At 51.5% G+C, this 23,533-nt stretch overlaps 2 protein-coding genes across 2 annotated transcripts; both read left to right on the top strand.

Annotated features, from left to right (window-relative positions):
- The first annotated feature begins 12 nt into the window (after positions 1–12).
- On the top strand, positions 13–19,307 carry CSUI_006344 (rna pseudouridine synthase superfamily). Its single transcript, XM_068066507.1, has 10 exons — positions 13–4,563; positions 5,284–7,155; positions 7,405–8,976; positions 9,383–9,489; positions 9,732–9,851; positions 10,215–10,622; positions 11,184–11,376; positions 11,686–12,267; positions 12,692–13,134; positions 13,712–19,307. Exons 1-10 carry the CDS (start codon positions 166–168, stop codon positions 13,836–13,838), a joined length of 9,822 nt encoding a protein of 3,273 aa, XP_067921518.1. The 5' UTR covers positions 13–165; the 3' UTR covers positions 13,839–19,307.
- Positions 19,308–19,960: 653 nt separating this feature from the next.
- CSUI_006343 (uncharacterized protein) lies at positions 19,961–22,539 on the top strand (the record flags this gene model as incomplete). Its single annotated transcript, XM_068066506.1, has 3 exons — positions 19,961–21,270; positions 22,071–22,179; positions 22,334–22,539. The coding sequence occupies exons 1-3, from the start codon at positions 20,788–20,790 to the stop codon at positions 22,537–22,539; spliced, it is 798 nt and encodes a 265-aa protein (XP_067921517.1). The 5' UTR covers positions 19,961–20,787.
- Between the last annotated feature and the right edge of the window lie 994 nt (positions 22,540–23,533).

Genomic DNA, 23,533 nt, shown 5'->3' with positions numbered 1-23,533 from the left:
GGGGCGGGAGGGAAAAGAGAAGATGCGTACGCAACAGGAGGGGCCGATCCTGGTGTTGCCAGATTTGGAGGGCGATCCTCATCATCGTCATCTCCAATAGCTCTTGATGGAAGAGGGTCCACACAGCCTCCTGTTTCACCTCATCATCATTTACCATCCTTCTCTATGCATCCTGGGTTTGCTGGGACGGCAGCAGCTTCGACTACATCGGGTACTGTGAATATCGGGACCGTTCCGCCATGTAAGCATGATAGTTGCGGAGGACATCTTGGTCTTTCTCTCTTACAAAACCCTCTTTCTGCAGTCGTAACTCCGTGGGTTCCGCAAACCTTAGCGCAACAAAGACGGTATATGGTTCTGGCCCCAGTAGTGAGGTGGATCTTTGAAGCTGCCGTTGAGAAGGCTGTTGTTCTGGCAAGTGGTAGTCCTGAATCGATGGAGAATCATTACTGGTATGTTCTGCGCATTCAGTACTTAGAGAAGATTCTTCTTCTAGAGCTTAGACATGCTCTGTGCGAAGTTCTCGCAGACGAATGGCTTGAGAAGTACGTTGGACCCCATTTCTCCGAGTTGCTTTTATCGGGGGCGTTTCAGTTAGATCGTGGAGGAGTTGTTCTGGAAGAGGAGACTAAGAAAGAACAGGGTGGAGGGGGTAAGAGAAAGAAGAAGAAAAGCAAAGCAGATGATGATGAAGAAAAGCTTTCTGCAGCTGTCTCCTTTTTCTTTAGGGACGATGAAGAAGGTGGGACAGTGGCGGCAAGTGCAGCTGGATGGGAAAGGGGAGGGGCGAACTCGCTTCGTGATGCCGTACTAGAAGCCGATGACAAGGTGGTGTCGAATAGCGCAGAGAAACCGCCAACAGAGAAAAAGAAGAAAAAGAGTCACGCAAAACAAGCGAAAAAAGAAGAGAAAGGGAAAGGAGAGAAAACAAAGAGTACTGGTGATGGTCTCAAGAGTAACGATTTAGATTCTCCACTGCGCTTCGGACATAGACAAGCAGCAGAGGTGATTTCAAGGTGGGCACGCACACATCTCTCTGACAATGGTCGGCTGATTGCAGATGAACTGGGCCGAGTGTTGAAGGACCCACTCAATCGGCTTGTTGAGAAAATCTCGACTCTTCGTCATGAAGTCGAGGTCCTTTGTCGTGAGGGTAGAGGACGGTCCTTCCGGTATCGAGCAGGACAATCGGATACAGACCGTTTCTCAGCTGAAGGGGGTGCTGCAACGGCGGTAGTACCACCAGGTGAGTCATCTGGGGTCGAAGCCGTAGAGGAAGAGCGTAATGCGTCTCTTAAGCATAGATCCGGCCAGGAATCTCTCTCGGGGAAATTGGGTCTCAGTGACGCCGGTAACGCGATGACATCCTTTACTGAAGGGGTTTCATCTGATCGAGGAGACGGGTCTGAAGACAACGGAGGAGACAGTTCATCTTTTGTCGGATCAGCTGGTAGCGCTGGGGGAGGGGCCGGAACTATGGCCGAATTGCAGCAAGCCGTAGGTGATAGGTTAGCTGATCTATGGGCGTGCTGTCGAAGTTGCGTTATGGAGAGTGAGGCCATCTTAGCTGAGTTCACTCTACAGAAGTTTGGAGGCCGAGCAGGAGGAGGACGGGTAATGCCGCGTACGAGAGTCAATGATAGTAATATCGAGGAAGGTCGAGAAGAAGAGAACCGTATTCCTCGTGGCAATACAAAAGAGGAACAGACAACAGAGAGAAGAAACCCACCGGCTGACTTCAAGAATCGTTCTAGTGATTTAGGGGGAGATGCAACTCAAGAGGATCCAAGTGCGTTGCTATCATGTGCTACGGATGAAAGTCTTCTTCTGCCTCCTGAGTTCTGTCCCACTGGTTGGGAAAGAACAGTCGGTTCGCTCCCTGGTATTTTATCGGGTAATATCCATGCCCAGTTCGCATCGGCTGCTGCGGGATCAGTAGCGGGAGGAGGAAGACCCCCTGACGGCTTGGATCACTTAGGGTGTGAGTTTGATATTCCTGTTGACGAGACTGTCGAGTTGATTGCTTTCTTAGCAGAGGCATTCTGGTTGCCAGACTTCCGAACGATGCGGCGGTACCTTCGTGATCGGAAGCACTTGGTTTTTGAGAGGGTCAGGCCTCATGAACTGATTCGAGCGTATCTTGCTGTCACGCGTCCTGAGGTAGATCTTCCTGCTTTACTTAGAGAAAGCGGGTATGATGTTCTATGGTGTGAGGCGGCTTTCCAGCCAGAGGATATATCCGCCATCTGGGGTGATACCTCTCTGCCTGATGTAGCCGCTGTCCAAAATGCATGCAAGGGATTTTACTTGCCTCATGCTGTTAGCTCGGTCCTCATGCATCTACTGGTCACAGCACTTGAATGCAGACAGGAAACTGACAGTGGCTCGGAGGCAGTAGGAAAGAAGGGAAAGAAGAAACGGGGGGAAGGAGAAGCGGAAGGTCGAAAGAGAGGCAGAGAAGGAAACCATCTCGCACCTGCTCCGACTGAGCAACAGCTTGGCAGCATAAAGGCAGCTACGTCAACAAGTGTTAGCGAGAAAGCAGATCGGGAGGAGGGTCATCCTATCTCGGCTGATGTCGAGGCTATCATCCGAGCAATGGAGCATGATTGTCCTGATCTTGCTTCGTCTACTTCAACCGCTCCTGCTCCTCCTCTACCGGGATCACCAGAGCCTGGTGGTGTAGTTACTCCTCCTCAAGCATCTGGCTCCGTCCCTACCGAGCGGCCTGAAGACTCCTATGTTTCATCGACAAATGCGGACGTGTCGAAAGTCCGGGCTGCGTCTGAAGGTCCTACACGAGAGATTCTCAGTCCGGCGCCTCCACTCTTGCCTACCCATTCACCACCTCAATCTGTTGATCTTGGTAACGCGGCGGCCCCCTCTGTGCCAATCGCGCCGCCGAAAATTCCGTTAACTCTTCCGATCCCTAGGGCGGCAGATTCCGCACCGACGGGAGGGAGCAAAGCAGCCAGAAAGAAGGCGAGAGGCAGCGGATTTGCATCTGCAGCTGCTGGTGACCCTGCACAGTTGGTTCCGGTGTTGGATCAAGTACTTCCACGTCTTAGTTTTGATCAAAGGCTTGCAGCGTCAGCCGATCCTGCTGTCTTCTTTCTGTGTCCTGCGGCTTCTTCATCTGCGTACTCTTCCTTTGCTCCTTCCCCTAAGGGTGGAAGTGGCGCAGCTGCTTCCACCGGTGGCAGCGCGGCAAGTCCAACGACAGCAAGTGGAAACAACTCTTCTCTTTCGGCAGGACCACAGAGCATTAGCTCAGAACAGCTCGGCATGGAGGGTAGTAGCATCGCAGGGGTCCATCCCCCTGGGGGGAATGGAAGTAGTGGTAGGAGTCCGGGTGGTAATAACGGTACTGCCAATGGTGCTGTCAATGGGAACTTGTGCCGTCGTCTGCGTTATCATGGCCTAGAAATAGGTTTATTGCTTGCTGAGGACTTAAAGGGCTTGGAGGGTTTTGCCATAGAAGATCGTCTGACTCCTCGTGCGAGATTAGTAGTGAGGAAGGCAGTTCCTATAACGGGGATGAGTTCGTCAGCTTCGACACCTGCGAATCCTGGTGCATCTCCTACTAACAGCTCTGGAACGAATAGTCCTTCTGTCCTTCAGGAATCGTTAAGCGTGCAGAGGCTTTACTGGGCTTTCAGAAAACTCTTGCACTCTCAGATTGAAGAGCGTGATGTCTACGGTAGGGAAGATGGTAATCCTCCGCCTGGGGGTAGTAGTAGTGGCACAACAACAACTGCTGGAGGAGGAGGAGGTAAAGGGGCCAAGAATAATGTGTTTGAGTCACAGCAATACCAACAGCAGTTGTCTCTTCTACAAGAACAGGGTGAGAGAGAGTTGTGGTGGCTCCCTACTCCGCGTGATGCCTTCCTTCTATACGCTCTTAGACCTGACCCAGACCCGACGCGAAGGGGAAGAAGGAGATTCGTGTATATGGACCCATTAGAAGATGTCGAATCCTACGTAGATACGAAACGACAGTGGATAGATGCAACTGCTCCTGATATTATGATTCTTCTCGTCGCTGCTCCACAGCGATGCTGTGCTGAAGCTGCGGCGTGGTTGAAAGGAAATGCCGTAGCCTCGACTTCGTCATCTTCAGTTGGTTCGGTACCTTCTCTCATTCTACCTCCCCCAGCACTGACCTTCCCTCTTGAGGATGCTGAAGATTTTCCTCTCCTTGTATTCAAATGGTTTCAAGCGGAGTCTGTCGACTTATTTTGCGTCGGGGCGCTTGTATGTGATGCAAAGCAACAGCTACAAACGTACATCCTTGACTGGCTTCTCCCTCAAGTCAGAGCCAGAGGGTACTTGACTCCTCTTCCCCCTCATACCACTAAGGATGATCCTGAGAGCTACTTGGTACTAGAGGAGTGTCACGTCCGCACCGTACAAAATATCCGGCGATGGAGTTGTGCCATCCGTAAGATCAACAAACAAGGCGGAGACATCATCATCGTTCAAAAGAAAGGGCTCATTGAAAGCCCCGCATCCATACGATACAGAGAAAGCTCGGCTCTCATTGAGAAGGTTCGACTTTACGAGGTTAGTCATCACCGCGTAGGGCCCGCAGCATCGACAAACTGTCTGTTTGTCACGTGTACATTCATGCGCGCGTGTCTAGAGCTCAATGCACGTCTTCCGAGTGTAGTTCTTGTGTCGAGAGAGGGGCATCTTACTACCTTTCTAGAAGTCTGATCAAACCAGGCAACGGTTTCCCTTTGCAACTAATCGTCTTCCAGTGTCTCTTGAGGTTGTACGGACAAGACCAAGTGTTGTTTTGCTTGCAGTGATAGCCAAGTACTGATTGCGGTCGTGTTGCCGTGACTGACGTTCAGTCCTTCGTATAGCGCGGTAGTGCACCTAGGAGAAGTCTCCTCTAACTGATCGCGAATGTAGGATACTGTCTGGACACATCCCTCCTCGTTGCTGAGAGTGTGTCCGTGATTCCCCTTGCGCAGCAAAGGATGGGATGTGCCCTTTTCTTTGTATGGAGATTGCCATCAGTGAGTCAGGCAGATCTGTCAGTCACCCCGTTGTTGTGGACAGACGCTCATACAGGAGTATGAGCACGACTACCGCGGAGTTGCAGCATGTGAGGGCCAGGGGAATGAACAATTCCATCGAGACTTTTAGATGTATAATGAAGACGTCGGTTCGAGTTTGCGGGTATGAAGGAGGACAATGATCAACTGCGGAGACTCGGAGGGTTACGTGTCAGCTCATGGCGTCTTTCTTGTGTATCTTTCCTTATTATGTGTTCAGGTGACACATCATCATCACCATCATTGCGCTGCCGGAGTTCCAGGGGGTCCGGCTAATGGAGATTTTGACCTGGATGCATTAGGATCGTCGTCTCTTCCTCCTCTTGCTTCTACCGTATCAGGAGATCCGGGTACAGGTGAATTTCTGTTAGATGGAAATCCTGATCTTATCCCTCTTCTGCATGGTGATGCCGGTTCAGGCGCGGGAGGTGGTATTTTCTCTCATCTCCTTGAGGAAGGCGGAGATGGCGAAGACGGAGCGGCCGGGGGGAAGAAGAAGAAGAAAAAGAAGCAGAAGAAAGTTCTACCTCGAGCTGCGATTCCAAGTAATAAGAAGAGTGTGATTGCGCGTCTAGCTGAAGATCAGAGAAGAGAAGAGACGACACTTCTCAAAGCGGCGAAAGATAATCAACATGAAGGAGATCGTGATGATCTGTCGTTGCAAGCGCCCTCTACTACAACGACTGCCTCCTCATCGTCCTCCTCGGCTAGCATTAGCAGTAGTACGGGTACGGGCCAAGAAGGGAAGAGTAAAAAAAAGAGTAAGGTAGCAGCGAGTTCAGAGAACGAAGAAGGCGAATCTATGACCGGCTCCAAGGCAACTTCAGCTGTTGCTAGCAAGAGAAGCGAAGAGGGTGGCAGTGCTTTGTCGGAGGAGAGGGGTAAAGATGAGAGAGAAGAGGATAAGGAAAATCAGTCCTCTAACCGAAAGATGGGAGCAGGAGGTAGCAGTAGCTCAGCTGTCTCGAAAACCAGCATCGGTTCAAGCAAAGCGGTCGCAGGAGATGGAAAAACGAAGAGTGGCGTGGGATCAGCTACATCAGCCGGAGCGAGGACAGGAAGAAAGGCGGCAGGCCCTTCATTCAGTTTATCCCAGACGAAAACGGCTAGTTTTGAAGATGAGAGACCGAGTCTTGACAGTAGTCGTACACCAAGTGTCGAATTGCCTAGTGGTCAGCAGCTAACGTCAGTCAAGGGTAGAGGAGTTGGGAGCTTAGAAGAAGCTGCCAGGTCATTGTCGTCATCTGCAGTTCAGAAAAAAGGAAAGAAATCGGGAGATGAGAAGACTCTTATCAAAGAAATCGGAGGATCTCCAACTTTTTCTACGAGTGGAGGAATAACTAGAAAGAAAGACAGTGGGGGTATGTCTTCTCCTTTATCTTCAGCTCATCAGACAGGAACATCATCACCACCTTTATCTCCGGCATCCTCAACACTCTCACGTGGCTCTTTCTCAAGTCTGATTACCCTACCGAATTCTGTTCAATCACGACTCTCTTCTTCGGCCCTGCAGCTTCTACAGAAGCTTGCAGATAAACAGCATAGCGTGACACCTTCGTTCTTAAGAGAAACAGCGAATGTTCTCTTACGGGATTTCCTCAGACGCATTAGCCGGTTATACCAAGAAACCGAAGAGGCGAACAAAGAAACACTAGGACAAGGGGGTTCTCAGACTTCTGAAAGAAAACGCGGAGATGATCAATCAAACACATCTGGAAGTTCAAGTGGTATCGGAGGAGGAGACGGAAGTGCAAGTACGGCGTCCTGGCTTGTGTCGAATGGAGGTGGAGCAGGTAGTGTAATAGCTGATGAAGTATGGGAATGTGTTGAAGCTCTTGAGACTGTTTGTTGTTCTTGTTTCTCGACGCAACAAAGACCTGTCTTTGTCAAGGAACTTCAGACACTTCTAGAACATGAAGTCGTTCAGCAACAAGATGGAGATGCGGAAGGAATGGAAGAGAGAAAAACGCCCAAGCGAGGAGGAGATAGCGTCGAAACGAAGCCTGGGAGCTCAAAAGCGAGCGGGAGTGGACCGGGGACAGGCAAGGCTCGGAGGGGCAGCTACTGTGGTGTCGCGACACCTGGGAAAGGGGTAAGTGAAGTCAGGTACCTCGCGCTTGTCCACTTAATTTTTAAGGTGTCGGAACAGTAGCCCAGTCGCACATAGTCACAGTGGTCGTTTTATGTACTAAGAGAAATGCATAGGAGGCTCCCTGCAGACGCCTGAACCATCGCATCTGCATTTACTGAGATAGTGTGACTGTAACACTGTGCAAGCATATTCACAAAGGATGGTGCCTCAGTCCTTCACTTGACTGGATGAATGTTTTGTTCCTTTCAGGCTTCTGTGTCGACCGAAGAAGCTTCAGCGAGCGATTGGCGTCTGGCGGCTTTTCAACGGCTTTTTTCATTCCGACGACGTGCTGCGTGCGAGCTCTTCGCTCTGTTGTCCGTGGCTCGGGGGGGTCAGATTGTTACCCGGAAGCTTGTTGCCCAGTATTGCCTAGCTGCACTCGACAGACCAGAGACTAGCCAGAATAGCTCTCGAGCTTTGTCAAGTGTAGCCACTGTCATTCACATGTGGATGTTCCTGGGCCCTAGACTTCTGTGTAAATTGGGGGATAGTCAGCAAGGGAGACGCTTCGTTGATGCCGGGTTGAAGAAGTTGTTCGATTTCTTCCAGCAGCGTGCCTCATCAGCTCTACAGCTTCAGTCACAACATCCATCCTTCTCCTCAGTCTCCGTGTTTTCATCGTCGACGACCTCTCCAAGCAGTAACAACAGCGCAGGTGTCTTATTACCGGTGCCAGCTCCGGGAGAGCTTGATTGTGGTTCTCTCATTGCATGGGCAGCCGGTGTTCTCTTGAAGGTTTTCCATCTTTCTCGTTCTTCTCAGTTAGCGTTACCTCGTCAGACCGAGGTATCTAATGCGTTGCAGCAGATACAGTTACCTTCGGCATTCTGCAGCTATACTAAACCACAATCAACTTCGACAGCTCCCAGTGCATGGAGCGCGGGAGCTCCGTTAGTTCCTCTGATTGGGGAGAATAGTCAGTACAGCAGCGGAGCAGGGGGTGGTGTACATCAATCAGGCAGCATTCTCGGTGGGACAGCAGATGGTACCCAACATGAACAGAAGGGCGCACATTACCATGGAGGGCAAGGCGTATTAGATAGTACTGTTCAGACAGGCCGTAGTGGGGGAAACCCGCCTCTCTTATTGCCACCTGTCACTGGAGGTCTTTCATCAGGCAGTGTGACTTTCGCAGGGTGGACAAGCGCAAGCAGCCCTGCTGATTCATCTTCTCAGGGGGGTAGGAAGTCCGGCATGTTAGACGATAGTACCGCAGGGAAGAAAGGAGGTGCGCGAGAGAGGAAGTCTCCAAAACACTTGGCTGGAAGTGACGGTGGTTGTGAGAGTCCCAGTAGCGCTATGGTTTCTGCTGTCGATGCTTCTGATGGTGGACGAGCGGGCGGCCGAAGTGGTGGGACAAAAGGCATGAGTTCTCCTACTTCCTCAACAGGATTGCGTGGAAGACTCGTAGCGGCTATTGATGAAAGAGAGGATAGTGAAGAAGAAGAGAGTGTAGAAGAAGATGAAAGTGGAGCTACAATGGTGCATCAAGAACAGGAATTGTTAGTTGGAGAACAAAGTGTCTACGGTAGCGGAAAGGCGTTGAGTAAAAGAACATTCAAGAAAGCAGCTCCATACGTTGTTGAAGAGGGAAGTACTTGGATGGTTCTCTATAAACCTGCCTTTTGGCATTGTTCCGGATTCGGTCGGGATCGGCCTGTCTTTGTCCCAAGAGTTGCTACAGCTCAAGAACTCGAGGAAGCTCTCGCACATATCTCTGTTGAAGACATGGTCACCAGTGGAAAGATAGAAAGCTTCCATTTATACATGATGAAGAAGGTAAGAGCTTCAGATACTCAAACAAGCTGTCCCAGAGGTCTAGGTGTCAGGGGTGTAGAGGGGAGTAGCGCTTGGCGCTAGAGTGACTCGAGGCAATGTGCTGACTTTCTACAAGGGCATAATTCATCCGAGTGATGAACACAGGTAGACGAAGACAAGGTTATGACAGTATGGGTGTGTTTGCATGACGCGTTGGCTCTCATGATACAAGGCCAGTACGTCCAGGGTGTAGGGTCAGGGTTTAGGGTTTGGCGTTCGACCTCTTTGATGTGCGCAGCTCTTGAGAAGAAAGGAACATGCCGTGCAAAACTGAGAGAATGAGACGTGATGGATTGTCTGTCGTGTACGCACACGGCGGAGATACATCAGGCATGCTGCTCAACCTGTTGTGCTGTCATTCTTTCAGTATCCGCGCATGGAGACAGTGAGGCGATGGGAGGAGATGGAGTGTGGCCTCTGTCATCGAACGGACTTGGAGACTTCAGGCTCACTGCTCATTGCCAAGACACGCAGGTGCGTTCAGTTGGAGGGCTGACACGCGGTATGTCCAAGTGTAGTTCACGTGTGTTGGCAGATACCCGCTGAGTTCACCCGGTTTCGGTGCTATTCCTATAGCTTTAGTTCGTAGAAACAAGTTACTTCAACAGTTCCGTGCTGGGTTGGTCCTGGTGAAAGAGATGAGAGTACTGTCTCTGTCTAGGAAGGGACTATCATGTTAATGCTATATCCGTGTTGATCGTGTGTGTACTTGTCAGAGCGAGGGAGTCCATTTTTGAGCAATTTCGAAGGCGGCTGGTTCATAAGGAGTATCTCCTTCTCTGTCACGGACGACTAGACAAGGTCTACGCACGCATCGATCATCCCATCGCTACAAGGTGAGCCTGGTAGAGAGGACGTTTTTTGCGAGCAAGAGCGAGTCAATGCTTCGTGACGGGGTTCGCCTGCCTTGGTAGGACTATTGGATTCTTCGACAAAAGGTTTGCGGACGCGGTAGACTTTGGTAGTGCTGCACGAATCACTTCCAGAAAGTCTCAGTTTCTTGTCTCTCCCAGGTTTTCATCCGCGCTCTCATCGTCTCTGAATCGCGCGTACTTGCCTTCATTTTTTTTTTCGTTTGTTTCTTTCTCGTTGGCTACCCTTGCCTTGTGCATTTCGTTATGTATCGACTAGAATATAGGGCGGTTTTCTCCGTGCTCTTTCAAATCACTCTGCCCTTGTGTGTTTATGCTTGATTGCAGAGACTTTGACTCGAACAGATCGAAGTCTCATTTCTCTGAAGTCGTGGGTCCAGATGAAGGAGGAGATGAGGCATTGACCGAGTATCAAGTTGTACGAGTCTTTGGACTCCGACAACCTGTTCATCCAAAGATTCAAGCTGCTATGACCGTTGCGGCACGCTTAGCTGCTAATGCAACCTCGTCCGGAGTCTCTTCTTCATCTTCATCAACAGGAAGCAGTGGGACAAGCACTACGGCCGGAGGAGGGGTGACCACATCCCGATCAGCTCCAGCCGCTACGAGTAGCGGCAGCACAAAGGGAGCAAGCCCAAGTAGCAGTAGCAGTACGAATAAGAAAGACTTCACTTACTCTCAGGAATTTTCCTTCTGCCGTGTCAGAATACATACTGGGAGAACCCATCAAATTCGGTAAGAAAGAAATGCAGAATTTCTTTAAGCTTCTCTGCGGAGTTAGAATAAGCCGCTGAACTCATGAGGTGACAGACACTGATTCGAGCTATTCGTATACGTCCGTTCAGACAGGCATTCTGTGGATGAGTTGCTTCTCACGCCGTGCAGAGGGAGGGTGCCAAACACGGCAGCTCTTCGTGCCAGTGCTTGTGCCTCGTTTTGGAATAGCTGTCGGAGGTGCTGTATTCTCCGTTCTCTCGATGCGTACTGTGAAACACATGGGTTAGATCTGAGTATAGACGACCCTGGCCACATCAACGCGTTCGTTCTGCACCAGAGCAAAACTGAGGGAAAACTCGGTAAGTGAGGGGCAGAGGTATGATGAGACACACGAGACCTTTAGCCAAAAAAAGAGACGCAACCTGTAACGTGTGCATGCAGGGGGAGAGTCGACTTCGGGTATTTGCTTGCCCTGTGGTATGGACGCTGTTTTTCTGAGGAAGTTCCTGACAACCACCTTCGTGGGGAAGGCGTGCAGGGAGATTTCAAGATGCGCTGTCCTCTTTCTGTTTTGTTCAGGGTACACTTCCGACATATCGGCCATCCCTTAGTGGGAGATACGAAGTACTGCGACCTTTATAAGTGTACAGTTGATCGGTCATGGTGCGCAAGAATGTTCTTACATTCGGCTGTGCTGGAGTTCGACAATCCTGACAAGGTGGAAACTCAGCATGTTCGCGTCGTCTGTCCTTTGGCTGCGGAACTCTTAGGGGTAAGTCGAGACAAATGGATACGAAGTAGTCTCTTTCATAGATCAGAGAGGTGCGGTGCACGTATATATGCGTGGGGAATGGTCTTGAGCTGTTGGTACACTCTACCCTGGGCATACCCCTTATGGTGTACCCGTGAGGTGTGTGTGCGAGCTTGCTGATGCATGCAAAGAAGGATTGAGGAATGGGACTCTAAACCGATTCTTCTTCTTTATCTATTTTTTTCGTGGTACAAGTGTTTCCCTGTGTTTAAACGTGATAGTCTGTCATGAGATTCTCTCTCCGTTGTTAATGTTTCCTTTCTGCTGTAGGCATTGGAGCACGAGCTGGTTTGTTTAGAAGATTACTCTAAGATCACCACGGATATGATTGACCGGAACGGGCAGATTAAGAAAGAGCATAAACACCTTATTGTTCAAAACTCGACAGAACCTCCTGACGGCTCCGTTCCTGGATACACGGCACTTTCGGCTGTTTCATCTCCGTCTTCCCGTTCTTCCGGTCCGCTCTCGTCGTCCTCGCCTCCTCTTCTCCCACTAGTACCTTCTGTCTCGGCGGTCGTAGGCAGCAACACGGCGACGCCGGGATCTCCTGCGTCTGCAAGTCATACAAGAGGCTCGACGGGAGGGTCAAATGCAGGAGGCGCGAGCGGTGGGGCTGGGGAGGGAGGGACATGCAGCCCCCCTCCTGTTATGCGGTCGTCTCCAGCTGCGTCTGCTGCGACGGTATCAGGCTCAGCTAGCTACGAGAACTCGAAGCACACGGAGGGGGCACCTCTGAGTGGTTCGACGCCCGCAGGCACGTCAGGAATACTTTCTTCTGGTGTGAGATCCACGGAAAGGCTACACGAGGAGGAAGACACGACCGCCAAACCCCCGACACCGCTTCTATCGGTAAGAGGGGAACCATGGTTTTGCACTTCAAGTCCGAAGATGTTTCAGATAGAAGAACAGGACGGCTACCTGTACCAGTCCTCACACACTCGGAAACTCGTATTCTCCGGCCGGATCTCTCCTAGTGAAGGAAGCGTTCCTGTTCGTTTCATGGTAACACCCTTCGAGAAGGCGTCAGTGACTGAAGCTTTACGTTTGTTGTTGAGCTGATGTGGAGGCTTTTGGAATGTCATGAGGGGCTGTTTATTTTTTCTGCTGTATACCGCTTCCGTCTTCCGTCGTCCGGGACATCAAAGTAGAAAGCTGAAAAAGAAGAGAAAGCTCTCACCCACTGCAGTGTTATTACTATGTACGCGTCGACACTAGGAGAATGTTGACATCACATGCCTTCTTTCCCTGCTCTCGTGTGCCTGCCTGACTTCAGGACTCACACCCTGACGGTTCATCTCCCCCGTCTTCTCCGCAAGCATCTTCTCGACTTGCTCAGCCACCCCCCTCTAATAGGTCTCTCTCTCCTCCTAGTCCCGCATCCACTTCTCGGGGAACAAGTAGTCCATGCCCCGTTTCTTCGCCTTTCTCTTCTATATTCGAGAACTTGTATTCTAACGCAGTCGTGTTAGAGACTGAAGCTCGTCAACAAGAAGGTTCTCAGGCCGCTGCTCTTGCTTCGAATGAAGAACAAAGGAAAGCAGTCTCGTCTCGAACCAGTCTTCTTTCTTTAGTAGCCGAAGGTGATTGGAGCGTAGGGTATTGTGACAGGGTCGACCATAGTAACGCACCGAGGGGTGGAGAGACAAGCTGGTCGTACAGAGAGTATGCGGCTGGCTTAGCAGGACTGATGCATCTTCCTCGCAAGGAAGAGGACCTGTCAGGTGAGGTTTGCGCATGTGCTGAATTGCTCGGCAGTCTCTGGATCTCTCTTTCACAGTCAGAAGGAGATAGGAATTGTGGAGGTTCAGGAGAGACTTCCCATGAATGTTTCGATGTCACAAGACTACTTAGCAATTGACGGATGGAGAAGCTGGACACACGTTACTTTATCGAGTGTAAGTTGTGTGATTGTCAGGTATACGTTTCTCGTGTAGGTGAATATAATACTGGAGTGGTGGCCTACATGTTTACTAGCGTGGGAACGATATGTGCTTCTCCGACTGCTTGCATGATGCGTAGGTCACGGTTTCTCACAATGGCTTTAGATCTGCCTCTCTCTTTGAGGGTCGGGGGTTGGAAAGGCGCTGAAGTTATCATTCGTAGTGGGCGCGAAGAGCCCAGAATTGTACCGAACCAGTCATAAGGAAGGGCGCCGATATGTGGGGGGTGTTATTCTCTATCCCTCGCTAGTATAGCGGCTATAGCAGGGTAATAGTAGCCTGCCTGTGTTGCGCAGCATTCAAGTCAATGTCGTTCACAGGAGTGTCGCTGATGTCTCTGTTTCTGCGTGCAGGCCTTCGTCATGTGTTAGAGTCTTTCGCCTCACGTCCGACGGCGTCACTCCTCGAAGAAGAAGAAGCGCAGCGTTACCGGGCCATGACAACAGCGGCGCGTGTGGGAGAGTTTCTACGTGGTCGTGAGGTTGTCTTGCAAGCAGTTCTTCAGCCTCTCCTTCGCCTGCTCCAGTTCTCTGAGATGCGAAAAGATATTCGGCTTGCCGTTTCGCCTACTGACGATGTTTCTGGAACTACTGNNTACTGCGACGACACGGGGAGATGGCGGGGGTGGTGATGGCCCAAACGGGGCCGTGTCTGGCGGAGGAGGTAAAAGGTGGGGTCACAGCTCCTCAACAGGAACGGATCAGAGCAATAACAATAACACGAAGGCCGCTAGCTTTCTTCAGGAATCATCGTGGCTACGTGGCTGTAGATATCTTGCGTTTGATAGTCGTACGGGTAGACTGCGAGACTTTGGATATGGATCACTCGTCGTTCCTCCTCTTGCGAACCCCGCGGCTGGAGGCGGTGGGGTAACAGCGGAAGTGGCGAGTGTAGGGATGATTCCGGCGTGGAAGGCTCTTCTAGAATTACTAGCAGCTCACTATCGTCAGTATATCTGCTTGCAGTGGGACGTGGGACACGAGGCTATTGCTGTGGTCCTCCTCAACTCCGAAAGCTTAGGCAATCGCCCAGCACAACATCAACCTGCGATTTGCGTCAGGACGTTCCTTGAATTCTTTAGAGCGTTGCGTGACTTGGCCAAATTCGAGGGATTCTCTTCCGCTGCAGTCCGGAGAGGTATCAGCAATGCTCCGTTGTCAGCGAAGCTGCGTGTATTGGGCAGTGATCCCGCTAATGCCCCAGGAGGAGGAGGAAGCACAGGGGGGATATCCCTGCTTCGACTTGATAGCGGCGAGAGTGGTAAGACACCTCTGGATGGCTCACCACGGGGTCAGAGGAGTTCTGCAGGAGGGGGGGGAGGACGGACTAAAACCTCCGAAGAGAGAGATACGGTTTCTGGTAAAGAAGTGGGGACACACGACCGAGTTGTTGTAGGAGATGCATGCGGAGAATATTCGACAGCATCTTTGTGGCGCATGCAAGCATGGCAGAAACTCTTTGGAGGAGTTGTTCGTAATATTCGAAGTCGGAGTCCAGAAATGAAAGAACCTTCGCAGAGCGGTGTGTTTTCGCGGCCTCCTCATTTTGGATTGAATATGGCTTCTCCCACACATGCAACTCATCTTTCCGGGCCGGGCATTATACGCGCACCTTTCCTACGTCAGGGCCAGCAAGGACAGCCTCCTTTACTTCCACCTCATGCTATCCCGGGTGGGGGCCCATGTCAAGTGCCCTATGACTTGAAAGGAGCTCCTCACCTAGGGAGCGGCAGACCACATCAGCAGCAGTCACCTCTCTTGCAAACAGGGGGGATATTGTCTACAAGTGCCGTCTCCCCACGACTAGGGGAGACGGATGAGAGCGGCGGACACGTGATGATGTTTCTCTCATCTCCGCAGCATCAAGAAAGCTCTCCTGGTCACAGTCTACGGGGAGGTGGCATGCCTCCGTACTTACCCCCCCCTCCGGATGTTCATGGATATACATCCGGTGGTCCAGGAGGAGGTGGAGCAGTGGGTTTTGCTAGATCACATCATCCTTCATCGCATCAGCCACTCTCTCATCATGCTGGTGGAGCGGGAGATGTGAGTGGTAGCAGGCCAGCGTGGACTACACCAGGTCTCTGGGGAAGCAATGGCGGAGTCGATTCAGGCTTAAGGGCAGCGGGAGAAGGAGTAGGTGGAGGTGCACGGCGAAGTGTAGCTAGTGGGCCTGGTAATATGCCTCCTGCAGGGGGCGTACCATTTGTATTCTTATGGGGTTCGGACGGAGCGCACCCCGCTGACGCGACTCCACCAAGCAATGCTGAAGTACAGGAAGAGGACATTCGCGACTTGATGGACCTTAGTTTCATGACCGGAAATACTCCAGTGAGTGGTCATGCGCATTGTGGAGCAGGAGGAGGACAAGACGGGGTCCCGGGTTTGATGCCTTCGCCAACAGGGGAGAGACCACCACCTTCAAATGGTGGTGGTGCTGTAGGACTGGAGATGACCAACCCTGTCACTCTTGAAGGGAAGCTCGTGGCCCGATCGCCTCAACGCGAGAGGGGGAGCAGGGACGCGGGTAAGGTGGGACCAGGCGGAGGATTTAGACCGCAAGGCGAGGATCAAGAGGAACGCAGTGTGGTCGGAGGTAGTGGGGTGTTAAGAGACTTAAGTGACGACGGCGACAGAGGAATGCCGACATTGGGTGATGATGTGTCTAGACCGGGATCACTGCCCGGTGTCCCGAGAGGAGGCGATATGCTTCCAGGAAATGGCCATCTAGTGAATCAGGCACATCACGGAGGTATGGCACCTCGTAGTAGTGTCATGGGTGGTGGCGGTGCAACTAATACCCCTGGAGCGCCTCTACTGCCATTTGGACAACCTGCGCCACCGGGATCTTCTTCACAGCAAGTTTTAGGGAGAAACTTGAATGGTATCGAGAGTGGTGCATCTCCTCCGTTGATCCAGCAACAGCATATGGATGTTCACAGCGCTAATGACTCGGGACCGAATCCCGGTGAAAACCAGGTCTTTGTGAATGGAAAGTGGTGTGTACGAGTCGAGATTCCTCACCCTCCCGTTGAAGCCCCTCCGCATCCCAACGTCATGTTTTTGCATCAACAAGCTGCAAACGATCGTGAGGCGTACTCGGATCATCATGGCTCACCGAGTTCTGTTGCCGCGGTAGCCGCTCTACTTAGCCGACAGTACTGCGGAGGAGCAGTGGCGGACGTTCTGCGACTACAGCACATGCAAGCACGCGGAGGCGGTGGAGGTCCGGGTATGATTGTTAATGAGCGGGGGGGGGGTCGATTCGATGATCGAGGATTAGTTGTCAGTCCTGCGACGAATCATACTCGGTTAGCTGATTATAACTCCGGAAGTCCTGCCGGAGGCAATATGCTCGGGCCATCTTTACATGAAGGACAAAACTCTACTCAACCACAGATGGGAGGGGGGGGGCCAGGTGTGCTCGCTCCGCCTCCTAGACCATCTCCCTCTCCTCCCGGGAATATGCCAATCCCGCCTGCACATATTCATCCTTCTTTGCGCAGTCACCTCGCGTCCGCATCTCCCTCGGCGTGCTATCAGCTGCCGGGTGGGAGTGTCTTCAGTGTAGGTGGGGGGGCAAATGGCCTAACAACCTCAGCAGGTAATGCACCTGGTAGGGGTACACAGCAGAACACCTCCGGTCAGCAGGGATTGCTAGGCGTGCTTGATCCTGTGCAACGGCGCCCTGTGGTAGCTCCTCCTCCATCACAAGCTCAAGCCGCCCCGGGAGGAGTAGTCACAGGAGGTGGCGGAGGGCCCTCTTTTCCGCCTCCGGGTTTTGGAGTACCACGACCACCCTCTCCCGGTGAACTACGGGGAGGAGATTTACGTACAGCACCACCGTTGCTTGTGTCTCAGCAGCAACAAATGAGGCATTCCGGGAACATGCCTCCCCCGCCGCATCACATGACGTCGGCATCTCAAAGACAAAGCGAGTCGCTTCTTGGGGCCGGTGGTATGCCTATGGCTAGACTGCCAGGAGGAGGAGGCGGACAAGGTACTTGTGGAAGAGCGGTAGGAGGGGGAGGGCCGAAGGCGCCTGGTGACGGGGACGGGAGAGGAGGACCGGGGTGTGGACCAGAGCACTGAAAATGAACGCGGTGCTGCCTGGTGATGGGGTGTGTGACTGCCGTTGTTGAGGATGTTTAAAAAATCATCCAGTCGCTTGTTGATGTGAACAGAAGAGATGCTGAGAGTTTGGTGTGTATGAAGAAAAGGAAGCAAGATAATTAAGAAACCTTTGGACGCGAGGGAAGGTATCGGTCGTGGTCAGGTGCAGTGATACTAGGAGAGTGTGGGGTGGTGGTGGGGGTGCTCTCCTTCAGTTAGAAGTTACTACTATAAGACGTACTGTGACTGTGGACCTCTCTCGTTGTGTAGTCGCACAGTATCTCGATGTGACAAAATTGAGTCTTGGCGAGTAAACCTCTTTTGTTGACCAATCCTTCTCGTGATTTGTACTACGCCGTGCAGCAGGACTTTGGAAACAGGGCTGTATGTCGAGATTTTTTCCAATTCCTGGCAATTCCAGGCCGACACGGTGTCGACTCTGTGTGATGTTGCAAGGGAATCGGTCGACTGGTGTCTCTGTGCAGTCATATCCAGAGCTGTATCGACGTGAGGGAAGAGCGCATTTTGCAGTGACTTGTTAGGCAGGGGAAGTCAAGTTAGGCTAGAGGATCCGATTAAGGCGCATCCTGAGAAATTAGATTGCTGTTGCTTCTCCACAGTCGGACAGCAAGTGTCACAGACTATCAGTGTCACTAGCGGCCATAAATATACATATATGTATGTGTATGTGAGATCGGAGCTTGTCTGTAGAGTTCGGTGTGGCAGGTACCCCGAGTGTTCGCGTTGTTGTCTTGTCTGTATTCGGAAGGCAACATTCTCTTACATGAAGAAGGATGGAGAAGCTCAAGTCTTGGACAGGAGCATGAGAAGAGAAGGAAACAGGAAGGAAAATGGAAGAGTGTTTCTGTGTATACAACCAGGGAGTTCATCCCCGCTTTGCGTGCTTCATCAAGTGTCAGTAGGAGCAGGAGTGCTTTGCGAGAGAGCTCTTCGTAAGTTCGCGGAGACTTATCGCGCTAGTTAACAACAGCGAAGTGGAGGGCAAGGAGGATGTTGTATGCGTGCTGTGTTTGCGTATTCGGATTGCGATGCATCGAGTGTAAGCAAATGTCCTGACTCTTCGATTTCTTACAAAAGCTGTTTGAGAAAAGGCAGTGTTTTGCAGTCAGGGTACTTACATAAGTGTGTGTGTGTGTGTACCTTTTTTTTTAAAAAAGTAAAAAAAATCACCTGTGCATTCGTACCTGTCCCACGGCCGAGAAAACCTGAGAATGTTTGTTGTCTGTAGTAGTTGGCTTTGTTCGTAATGCACAGCCATTGGCTGCTTTGGTCATGTAAAAACAGCAGTTTCCGCTCTCCGGTTTGGAGTCTTCAGACGCAGGTGTCTCGTGTAGAGCGATCGATCAAAAAGAAAAGCAGTATCCATAATAGTTCTGTTGTAGCATACGTTATTTCGAATTTCCATTACAAGACGACCACTCACTGACACCCCCGTTTCTGTCTCCCATCCATCCATCCACCTATGAATGATGATGCCCAGGATACCTTTCCCCTGGGCCTTGCTGAGGTGGCGGATGGTGGTGATCCTGATAGTTCATGGATGAATTCTTTCGCATACTTGAGATAAAGAAACTTTTTGCGTGAGGCCGGGTTTTTATGGATCTGTGGGTTTGCGTAGTACCACTTCCGTCCCCGCTGCTCGTTTGTACGCGTGATGAAAGGAGTTTTTCACAGTTGAACTCCGGAGGGGGGCATCGTGTGCTCTATTATCGACACAGGGAAATGGTGTCTTTCCCGTCAAGAAAGAACTCATCTCCGTTTTATTCCAGTCAGAAGAATTTTTTTGTGTCAAAGAGAAGTTTAACCAGTGGGATGCTACGCGTCGTAAAGCGCGGACACTTGAGCTCCTTTCGTGTCGATCTGCAACACGGAGGCAGAACGAAATCGAGCTGGTACGGGATTTCATTCACCTGGCACTCAGCATATAAATCGGCCATGCAGCAATTGGTAACAGCCACATTGTTCCTGATTCCCGATTAAGAAGCTGTACGCAGACGAAAAATAAACAGCTTGGGTCGGATGATGCGGGGGCTTCTTGGCTTGTCGCCGGATCTGAACGGACAGACAGTGCTAAACCCAACGAACCCTCAAACGTTACAGATGGACACTCCACCAAACCGGCCGGGTAGCTGTTCACTTTTAGATTCCGCTGCAACAGGCCACAAGAGTGTAGGGAGGCGATGGCGCACTGCCTTGTCACGAAGAAAAAGCTGTTAGGATTGTTCGGTTGGGAGAAGAGCACTACGTTCGTGTGATCGGCGCAGCGATTATCGTCGGTAATCTCGCGGTCCCGGCCGGCGCACTGGTGTTCTTTTCCACCTTGCGTGGGTAGAAAGCAGGGTGCTTTGGTTTGCTCTGATTCGGAGCAGGTACCACAACGCCACGAGTTCTGTACTGGCACCGATATTCACTCCAAAAAAGAGGAAAAGCTATCCGTCAAGCAATCACTTTGTGAAGGCGATGGGGGCTGTTTGTCCTAGGATGAACTGTGAGTCCGTGTTGACCTCGCGGTATAATGGTCACCGGGGTTCCGAAGTAGCTGGCGGTAGGGAGGCTCGGCAGCGTGCGTAGACGTCTTCCAACCTGTCTCGGTTGTTCGGCGGAGAAGTCTTCGAAAAGAACTGGTGGATCCACTTCAAATCGCGTGCTCCACAACGTTTCTTTCGGACAAAAGTGGCAGCTCACTGGAGCGACGACGCGGCACACGAGAAGAAAGTTTTCCTTGACTCCTGAGAGCGAATGCCCTATACTGGGGGGACCGGGACGGGGAATGATCATGCCACGGATGGCCCGGCTTCCGGCCTATGCTTTGTCGACGTGTTCCATGCTGGTACTGGCGGTCCCTTGCCTAGCTCGTTACCGGGAGATACACCGACAACCAGGACGGCTGGTGCCACGCAAGCGTGCTGCTCACCGGTGTCACCTGGGGTTTTATTGTGCGCTAACTTGACGGTCAGGGGTCCAGACACATGTCGCGCAAAAGGAACCTAGCTTGAGTCTCCCATTACGTGCCCCCGGCAAGACCCCGGTTGTGTTTCTCATTCTTCGAGAAGCCCGAGAAAAGATCTTGCCAGCTGGAATCTTTTCCGGCTTGAGCTGTAGGCGCGGCTCTGCCAGGAAAGAGGTAACTGTATTGGAGGCTTCATGCGATCTTTTTTTGAGATGCGGTACGAAAACGTCCTACTAGCTCTCCTGCATGCAGTTCGGCGGCACCTCTCGAGAGAACTCCTTATTGTTCTTTTCTTTTCGATGTATTCCTTATCTTTGCCTTCCTTCTTTTGTATGTGTTCCACACAATGGCAACTGTAAGTCTAGCTCGGAGGCTCTGCGTTGCAGTGCCGAAACCAGGTGCGGCACACTATCATCGTGTGTCCCTCCCGGGTACATCTCTGAAGCATCGAGCACAAGAATCTCCTCGAAACCCGTTATGCACCCGCTTCTCGGCTTGCATTTTCTCTGCAGGACGTCAGTCTTCTTTCTCCTTTCAGAGGGTCACATTTTCCACCGCTTCTCCTTCTGTGTCTCCGGCGAGCCAGATTGAAGCAGCGCGGCGAGACTCTCTTAACTCTCAGGTCCAGGACGAAGTGGCTGTCCCTGAGCTCCTTCACAGGGAAGTGAAGAACGAAAGAGACCTTGCATCCCGGGTGGATGCCTTAAAAACAGAAGTCGTTGGAGCGAACTGGGGTGATTATCTAACAATCGTCATGGATCTGCCGTTCTGGGAAGAGGAGCTCCGAATCATCGAGGAGGAGGCCCAACCTTTTATAGCGAATTCAACAGTAAGTGTCTTTGTAAGTTGTCGTTCTCATGTAGCAATAAGAACTTGCCTTGCATTTCCTTACAGTACAGTTCTTTTCTCTGTCATCCTAACAGCTGCCTTACAGTATCCGGGTTGAGACACCTTGCGCCAGGCACGTCTTCTACATCTCTTCAGAGTGAGAGCAATTTACCACATAACTGTCAGTTGCCATTTGTACCCTCCTTACATATTTGCATAACCACCTGGCATACCCAGGAGACACAACCGCTGCCATAGGGGCATGTCTCCCGTGTGAGACGCATCCAAGCTGAGCGTCGAAGTGGATGCACCCGATGTTTGTTAACGAAGCTGGGACCTCAGTTCAGTCACTACCTCTTCGCTCCTGAAGTAATAAAGAGGGGGACACGCCACGGTATTTTCTCTTGCTCTACTTGCAATTCTTATTTCTTTCACCTACTGTCCGATCTGCACACACCCCTGTTTATGTATGCATCACTGAGCCGCTGACTCCAGTCGTACGCGTGACGTCTGATATCCACTTTTTCGTTGAGCGTCTGGACGTTTCTGGGCGGTAAAGTGAGCCGTACACATTCGCCCCCTCTCGTTCTACCGGCGACCGGCGACTGTGAAGAGAGAGGGAGGAAGAAGGAAGTTCTGTCTTCATGGTCGTTCCAAGCATCTAAGGCAGGGCTCTGAAGGTATACCCTCGAACTCCAGCCTGTGGGAAGTCAGTCGTGGATACACTCGCAGTGAGAGGCGTGTGTGCTGGCCAAAACGGGCGTGAGGTGAATGATTACTGCTGTACTACTCCCCTTGCAGGTCCAGGCCCAGATGAAGGACTTGAGGCGGATCTTCGATCTTCTTTATCAGGTGACAGACATCCGAGACCACGTAAATCAACTCATTGAACTTGGAAGCCGGGCAGCAGGTGAGTGACACCTCATAGGAGGATGTTTAGTTACGTCTAAGGCTGCTACCTACGATTGTACAGTATACACGCGTATGTGCGGTCTGGCAGCCCCACCAGTACCGCATGTGACGTCGTCTTTCCGCTATGCGTGTTCGGAATATTTTGATTTCAGGAATCGCGGGAACAGGCCTGAAAGCAGGAGAGGAGGTTACGAACGTTGATGATCATGCTCATCTTGTAGCAGGGGAGTACGATCGACTAATGAAAGAATATCCAGAATACTGCTCGAAAGTTGATGATGTTCTTGGTTCAGGGCTTGCTATCTTACGCTCAAAGCATCGCTTCACTTTCTCTGCTTTACACCGGTTTTTCTATTAAGATTCAAAGGAACCTCTCACCATACGCCTGAGCTTCTCTCGGCCAAGCTAAACTCAGTTTCAATGCTTTTCTTCCCTCTTTCTCTTTTTTTAGTGCAAACTGACCAGCAGCAGCCAGCCAAAGTAACGGACACAAAGAAATCACATCTATTGTGACAGGCTATCCCCCCCTCCCTTGGTTCGATAAGAATCTGAATTCTTTCGCTGGAGTCGGAGACCTTTCTCAGTGACAGGACGTTCAGAGGGCGTACAACCGTACTCTGCCTTGGCTATGAGAGATCTTTTCTAACGGGGGCAGACACATGCAGGGAAGCCAGTCAGAGGGACTCTGGTATGCACTTCCGTCTTTACACAGACACGTATGCCGCGGAGTGTAAAGAGGGTATGGTAGAAAGAAAGATCTGGAGACCAGGCAGATTCATTCTCTGAACATATACCTCTAGGAAGTTACGGAGCTTCAACTCCTGGCCTTTAACGGATACAGCTCTGTCCCTTCAATACATGCTTTGACTGCGTTGGGAGCTTATCACACTCGGGCTGAAACCAGATGAAAGCTCGGTACCTGTCATCTGTCATTTAACAGAACCTACAGGAAAGACGGGCCCAGGTCTCATGCCTTGCCTCTCGGTCTTTCCCTTCGCAGGCATCCCACACGCGTGCGGAGCAAAGAAGTTCACGCCGACCTAAAGCTGAGTGAACCATGGATAGTTCAACTACATCCACAGAAACCTCGGTAGACACCAGACTGTAACTCGGAAGGCCTCTGCTGAGCCAGACCTTTCCGCGGATTGGGGCAAAAGCCTCTAGGGCTAGTAGCAAAGGTACAACTCACCCGGCTGAGATTTGGCTGCACTGTCCCTCTGTCTCCGTCCCCCGGGACATGTCTGACTCTTTCCTACGAGGGGCGGCGCAGGAGGATACAGCATGGAGCTCTCGCCGCTCTGTGTTTTCTCCTGTACTGTGTTCTTCCATGCTGGTAAGCAGAGAGTGTGGAG

The sequence above is a fragment of the Cystoisospora suis genome, assembly GCF_002600585.1.
Source record: "Cystoisospora suis strain Wien I chromosome Unknown contig_3197, whole genome shotgun sequence".
NCBI lineage: Eukaryota > Apicomplexa > Conoidasida > Eucoccidiorida > Sarcocystidae > Cystoisospora > Cystoisospora suis.
Note: the sequence above shows the minus strand (reverse complement) of the source record. Positions and strands in the feature narration are given on the sequence as shown.